Below are 7,673 nucleotides of genomic sequence, written 5' to 3'. Positions count from 1 at the left end.
TCGTGGTAGAAAATGAGTGTGCTCAGAATTAAAGAAGAGCAGGTCATCATGATAGCAAAGCCCAAATAAAGTGGAATACAAGGACAACATACATATTCATTCAGTATACTGTGGTGATGTGAAAGCAGATACACTACTTTAGAGATAAAACAAATGACGTATGACAACTAGCAGCACAGTTAAACTCCTTACAGAACGCATTCCTAAATACATCTTACAAAATCTTAATGATACAAGTAATCAAAATGTTTATTCTTTCAGTGCACTGGAAGAGGCATATAAAACAGCATCTTGGTTCTACTAATTTGTACAAGACAAAATCTGTGAGAGGAATGGAATACATCCCAGACATAAACCAATTTGCTACACAAAGTTTTAGTACAACAGGAGTCTTGAGAAACCCCAGAGAGTTATCAACTCATTAAACAAGAGCAACCAGGAAATAAGCCTGGAGAAATTTTGATTCTTGAGAATTTGTTTTCACATGAAAGGCAGGGAGTGCCTGTTTCCTTGCCAGTGTTTTTTTTTAAATTATATAAAGCCTGAAACAGATTACTGAAAAATACCTACATGAATACTTTTATGTGATTTACAACATTCAGAACTCAGAAGTAATGAAACCCTTTACTATTTTCCAAGATATGCCACATGTTTTGCTATTGCAACACATACAAGGTGGACAGCAGACACCTGCAAGGTGAAAAATGTCTTTAGAAAAACAGTTTACTTGGAGACAAAAAATGCTGCAAACTGATCGATGATCTAGCAAGTCAAAAATGTGAGGCTCACGGAATTAAAAAGCTGGCAGCACAGCTGGCGGCACCCATTACAACTTTGTTTACAAAGTTTTCTTCTTTGCTCATAACCTCTATTTACTGTTAGGCAACCATGTGATTATTATTACTCACGTATGTATAAGGGTCATTTTAGCTCACATGTGATTACTGAAAACATTTGAGAAAAGAAAGAAAAATAAATACAAGGAAAATGACAAATGATTGGCTTTTTATGGTTTTAAATAGACAATAAACGATGTGCGAACGACAGGTATGTACACTGTCTAGCTGATGCCAAGCAAATATGATGGAAACATATGCTTGTGCCTTATATGCTATGTGGGACCATGCTGTGAATTCCTGAAGAAAGAATTTTCCCAAGTGAGAGGAAGAAAATTGAGACTCGATGAAAGAGAAACGGGCTTATGTTTGAATGTTTTTGGTAAAAAATAATACCTGGCATTTTTGTACCGGCTTTCAAGTGATTATTGTGAGGCATGCGAATGAATGGCCTCCCAGTAACTCCTATGTAATGTAGTGAGCCACATCTCATAGTCTGTTTCTGTTGGTGCAAGGACACTTTTGCCTATGGTGGAGGAAATTTGCACGTTCTCCCCTTTGACTGCAGACTTCCATATCATGGCCAGCCCTGTTCTTTGGGGATTCTCTGAACACCAGAAGTTTTGGGAGCAGGGGTTATGAAGGATTGGCAGAGCTGGGGAAGGTCCATTCCATGAATGGAGCTTCACTTGTAGATTACAGGATCCATGTATGACTGTTTGTATCCGAGGAGCCTAATGTGGTACCATGAATTCTTCAAGGACAGCCAGTTAAAAGAAGTGAGTTGTATACTCTTTTATCCCTAAATATTCCTATAGCTCATTGCTTTACAGGTACTGCCCCTATTTCAGAGGTGCTGGTGAATGGTATGATTTAGAGCTTTCCCAGGACTATTTCTGAGTATACTAAGATTCTTGAGTATTTCCATTCTCAAAGAAAGCATCTCACATTTGGTTGTTAATAGTTTTAAAAATTAATTTTAACTTTGAAAAAAATACTTAAGATCATGTGCTTACTCCTGTAGTCTTGGCAATATCCTTTTATTCACAAACTATAATGGTCTTTGCTATCACCACAATTAGGTGATGAAACCTCTTAATACATCTTCAGGAAACAATTCTTGTTCATAATGATAAATTCAAGTGTGATGAATGATCTACAGATGCACACTTCTAGTGCTATAAAATGATGGTTTGGAAAAGATGTTTTTGAGCCTTTGGGTAATTTTTTTAAGCCTTTGGGTATTTTGGGAATTTTAGATGGTGGGTGCTACCACAAAATGACTGTGGCAGGAAGCTCAACCAGCTACAATATGGCTGTCACCAGAGATGGAGCTATAAACACAGAGGAAGCCCAAGTGCAGTGGAGAAGAGAAGCAATTCAAAAAGTACACTGGGAAAGAGGAATGAAAGAGAATAAAACAAATACTGTGGTATCAGCTGCCACTGAAACAATGCTACTTTAATCAGCACAGTCCATCAGATCTCCAATGGCCAATCAGGGCCAAGATGCCCACCTGGCCCAGTTTAGACACTTTCTAAAAACACTAGGTGGGAGACAAGAAAAGTGATAGTGAGCATCATGGTGTCCATGGGCAAAACCCTGGAGACCCCTGCCCCATACATAGACTTGAAAACTAAATTTGGAATGATTTTTAAGGAATGTGATTAGTGTGCAGTGAAAAACTCTTCATTCAAAATAAAATAAAACAGCAATGAGGTGGATGGATGAGAATGTTAGCAAAATGGGTCATAAACCCAGAGAAAGAGAAATGCATAAATATGTAAAGTATAAAGATTTTGTGTTATACCTGATTCTTCGTTGCATGGTATACAATCAGAGCACAGCTGTATACCAAGCTTGCACGTTGGTGCCACAGGGAATGTACAGATTTTAACACAAATTACATGATTACAGGACCTGAAAATGCCTTTGAGATAAGCATCAGATTCTGTAACCTCTTCAATCTATCCATTACTATCAGCCAAGATGGGTCTATTCATGAGAGTTAAAAGAACAATTTCTTTATGGCAGCAGAGAAGGTGTTTTGGGGGAATATATGCCTGTAGATTTCTCTAGCTGCTGTCGGAATGCTGCCTCACCAAAGTGACAATGTTAATGTTAATAATTATTCTTAGATGGAAAACATAAACATCTGGTAATGTTTAGAAATCACAATCAGGCCATTCTTTTCCTAAGTTCAGTACAGATATGTAACAAACTAGGGAACACATTGTAAAAACTACTTTAAAAAAGGTCTTTCATGACTATTAGGAGTAGTTTATCTTCTCATCCACAGGTTTTTCATAGAAAGCCCTCTCTATAGTTATATTGCTAAACGTTCATTACAGATGATCTCAATTTTCTGGTACCTTGAAAGCCACATAGAAATATTAATTGCATACCAGTATGACAGAGAAAAAGTAAATTTATTGTAGTGCTTTAAAATGTCAATTTTATTTTTAAAGTGCCTCATTTCTTTTGAGTTTTTAAATTGTATTTATATTTTACCATGAGAAAGAATAAAGGCATACTGGTTTATATGAAATCAAGATTTTAAAAGCATCCATATTTACACAGATTTTGGATTGGGCTACCACGGAAAGCATTTGCAGCAAAAAATTAGAAATGAACACAGCAACCCAAAAGCAAAGTGTCAAAAGGAAAAAAAGAAAAGAAAAAACCCCTTTTCAGAGGCTTTCAGCACTATCCTTTGAGATTCCAAGTGTAAACCATTTTATCTCTGAAAAGGCACTTTACAGAGACTCCAGTAATCGGAGTTGATTACAGCCATACTTTAAAACAGACACTGTGCCTGTGGGTGGGTGAGCCACCTTTTGACCTCTCTGGGAAACAAGAGTATTTATTCAGACCAGTTCAACTTTAGCATTGGGATAAACAGCTACCACATCATATCCTTCTGGCGGCTTAACCCTTTCCTTGGCATGTGTTTCACAATACAGCTGTTCTTCAATGAAGAAGTAGCCCCTCTGCTTTAGGTTGAGGCCACAGTCATCACACATGAAACATTCTGGGTGGTAGAGCTTGTCCCGGGCTTTTACTATTGTGCCTCTGTCAAAGTGTAAGGAAGAAGAAAAAAAGAAGAGAGAAATTCACCACTGTTAATATTTATTTCAAGTCATACTTACTGGCTTACATTTTGTGCCACCTATGCTACATAACTCTCCCTCTTCCTCCGCATTCACACTCCTTCTCTTCCCCTCCTGCATCATATCATTTGCCCTGAAGTGTTTGAATCATGCAATTCAAAAACAAACCAACTATGGCCCTTTCCGCACGGGCCAAAAACGACGGCCTGGGGGTGGTAAAAACGCCGCCCCCAGGCCGCCATTCGCACAGGCGGCGCTGCTGCAATGCAGCAGCGCCGACCTGATCTGGCGCCCTCCCAGGGCGTCAGGCCGCTTTAAACAACAACCCTTTAAAGGGTTGTTGTTGAAGGCGTCTTCGCTGGCGCTCGCGAACCGGAATGACGCTGTTTCCCTTCTCATGTAGCTCGACGTCCTACTGGCCTAAGTCCCTCCCTCGCTGTCCTCCGACCCCTGGAGGTCGGAGGGCAGCGTGGGCGGGGCTGAGGAGGCCAGCAGGACGGCGACACGAGAGGTACATGGGAAAGGGAAGGGGGGAAGAGGCGGCTCCATGCGGAGCCGCCTGCCGGCCTCTCCAGAGGCCGTCCGCATGCCTGCATGCGAACGGCCTCCGCCTCCACGCCGGCGGAATTCCTGCCGGCGTGGAGGCGCCCTTACGGCCGTGCGGAAACGGCCTATGCTTACTCCTACAACTGTATAACAGAGGTGCACCCCCCTTTTCTTATGCAAGAAACTGCGCATACACTGTAGTGTTTTGTTCTACACATGCACTGCTGGATGACTGAGAACCAAATGGTGCACATGAAGCACTCCCCAATGTTTAAATCCAAAGTGAAATTCCCTATAAGTATAGAGCATCATGTGCGTTGTTCAACACCAAAGTACTTTGATCAAGGCAACAGCATTTATGCATCCTACTCCACTACTCCTCCCTGTATATAAAACTTCCTTGTAACATAGATTGCTCAAGAATTATAACAATGAGGCAGATAGTGTGTTCATTGTTTAACTCCACCAAAAACTATATTAAACTATATTAAACATGAAGGCACTTGGGGGGATTCATGTACTTACACAATTCCATTGCCACATCTGGTGCACTCAGGCAGCATCTGTAAGCCAGACATGGCTCCACCCAGTTTAGACACTGGAGATTTAACATGTCTTGGACTGGCCAGTCTTTCATGTTTTTCACCTGCCAAGAATTTATGACATATTTTGGAGTTATTTATTTGAAGCATGAGTAATGTATCTGTCTCAGTAAGTAATTTATTCATTACTCTACAACTAAAGGTAGGTTGGCATGGTGACACCACAGGATAAGCCTGTCTGATAAAGTCCTTCTTCCTTACCACTGGAGTGAAGACACTGTTCTAGAGCTGTGTCCAGAAAATACTAACTTGGAAGTAAATCCTCTGAAAATCAGTGGGATTTACTTCTATGTCATCATGATAAGATGGGCTGTGTAATGGTAGAAGCGGTAAATAAGCAGGATACAGGGTTAACACCAATAATTCCTTTGAGAAAAATCTTAGCACTTGGGAAATTCTGTGATTAAAAAAACAAATTAAACTAGAATGGAGCTTCTTGGGAAATTTAATGGGAAAGATTCCAAGAAGGAAAAGTGGTGAGAAAGTGAAAGACAGCTCAAATTATAGAAGAGCATAAGAAGTTACTTAGTTTAGAAACAACATTGTTTGTGTGTGCGTGTGTGCGTGTGCGTGTGCGTGAGGTCAACCCAGGAGGTTTTCCCAAGTTGACAGAAAAGTCTCTGTTCTGTCAGTTTGGCTGAGATTCACAGAATTAGCTATTCACAGATGGGTACCACAGATATCTATTAGATATAGAAATTAATATTTTCCTTTGACCTCTGGTAAGTAAAGTCCTTTGTTTTGGTTCTTTTTTCATTTTTATTTATTTATCATTTCAGATATTCCTGTGGTGTTCTTTGTGTACTGGCAATATGCATATAAGAGTACTGGAAGATCACTGAGGAACAAATCAAAACAATTTACTTGTGGGCAAGCTTGCTAGATTTCATGCTGCATCAATCATAAGCAAATTTGCTCCAAGATAACCTTCCTTTTGGGAAGTTTGTGTATCTTTTATGAGGTACTTCTCTGTTAACAAAACTGAAAGTGAATCTCTACTCAAGGGCTGGTTTTTCACAGTGAAATTGTCCCTCAGCACGGGAAATGTCCTGGTGCAATGGAGAGTTCTTCACTGCCCCCGTTGCTGCAGCATGTCTGCCACACTGTTGCCCTGGCGTCACCCCGGAGAACTGGCTTTGCTCCGTGGCTTTTCAGAACTGCCAAAATGGAGGGGTTTTTTTTAATGCCCCCGTGTTGCTCCGGGGGTTTCCCTGCCATGAAGAACTCTACCATTTTAACAGGGTAGGTGTATACAAGACACTATAACAATAATTACACCTTGGCATACAAAAGCTCAATACTTGAGTTATAAACAAATAATTTAAAATGGTTTCAATAGATTTGTAATTGTGACAGTCCCAATTTTCACTTCTTCTAATGATACATCCAGGGATATTTAAATCCAACAGGTAAAGTAACAAGAAGTTTATGTAGAGGCTTATAGAGGTTTAGAGGCTATAAAGCTTCCGGATGAAGAACTCACGGCAGCAGCATCATAACTATTTTTCCAGCCTTGCTGCTCTGGCCCGCCCCACCAAAACAAGAGAATCCTCCCCTCTTGTGAGGACTTTGCAGGAGGGGAAGGACGATTCTCTCGCAGTCATAAGGAGGTTAAAGGGGGCCCCCCAGACATTCTCTCACACGTGCAAGGAGTTTGAGAGGGAAGCCAGTGATTCTCTCGACCTTGAGGCACCAGCGAGGATTTTAGATAAGGGGGAGCAAAGGCACTGATTCTTGGCACCTGCCTGCGCTGTTTAAAAAATAAAAAAGTATTGAAAGTTAGTGGGGGGAATGGGGCGAGATTCAGCCAATCCAAACGCAGGAAACAGAGGCTGCTTGCTCATGCTTATGGGAGCGGAAGAGCTTGATGCTTATGGGAAAGCCCTGGGCTCATGGGGAACCAGCTGGGGTTTCCTGCACTGGCCCTGACTTGAGTGAAGGAAAGAGCCGGGCAGCCGTGCGAACTACAAGCAGGGTGGGAAGCCCCGCAGCAGGTACGCTCCCAGATATGTCACGGGGCATTTCGAAAGTGAAAAATCAGCCAAGGACACCTGAGGCAAGATGTAAACTTCCCAACCCATTCTTATATATTTTTAAAAAACCAGCTAATACAGAGTCTTACAAATACAAAACCAGGCCCAGAAAAGCAAATCTATGAAATTTGACTAACAATACTGTTATAAGCAGTGTTATACCCTTCTAAATCAATGGCTTTGATTCAGTAAAATTCCACACCAATAAAATTAAGGGTTTTAAACAGAAAACAATTGCTTTTTGTTACATTTATTACAAATGGGCCCTGAATCTCCATATGTGACAAAGGCTTCATAAAGGTAGGAAGTTTATCCCATTTAGGAGAATGTCATGTGAGACATTCATGGGTGCTTTTTCTCCTATTTCTGTATCCATACCTTCACCCCGCAAATGTCCCTCATCTAACGAGCTACATAACTGTAAAAAAAGCTCAAATAGTTCAGAAATTCTTTGCTCTGTTTTATGGTTTGAGGGCTCACCTTTCATGACTGAGGGGTACCTACTGAGGGTCCCTGCAGGACACATTTTTAAATTAGAAACACAGT

General features: G+C 40.8%; 1 protein-coding gene across 1 annotated transcript in view; it reads right to left on the bottom strand.

The window, feature by feature from the left end:
• Positions 1 to 231: 231 nt before the first annotated feature.
• Positions 232 to 7,673, bottom strand: part of PDLIM4 (PDZ and LIM domain 4) — a 93,578-nt gene continuing 86,136 nt past the window's right edge. Inside the window, exons 6-7 of the mRNA XM_048489830.1 lie at positions 5,018 to 5,138; positions 232 to 3,908 (exon numbers count right to left, since the gene is read on the bottom strand). Of these exons, the coding sequence (XP_048345787.1) occupies positions 3,704 to 3,908; positions 5,018 to 5,138 (326 nt within the window). The 3' untranslated portion in view covers positions 232 to 3,703. The remainder of the gene's footprint in view (positions 3,909 to 5,017; positions 5,139 to 7,673) is intronic.

This window comes from Sphaerodactylus townsendi, linkage group LG03 (assembly GCF_021028975.2).
Source record: "Sphaerodactylus townsendi isolate TG3544 linkage group LG03, MPM_Stown_v2.3, whole genome shotgun sequence".
NCBI lineage: Eukaryota > Metazoa > Chordata > Lepidosauria > Squamata > Sphaerodactylidae > Sphaerodactylus > Sphaerodactylus townsendi.
This window is presented reverse-complemented; position numbering and strand designations above follow the sequence as displayed.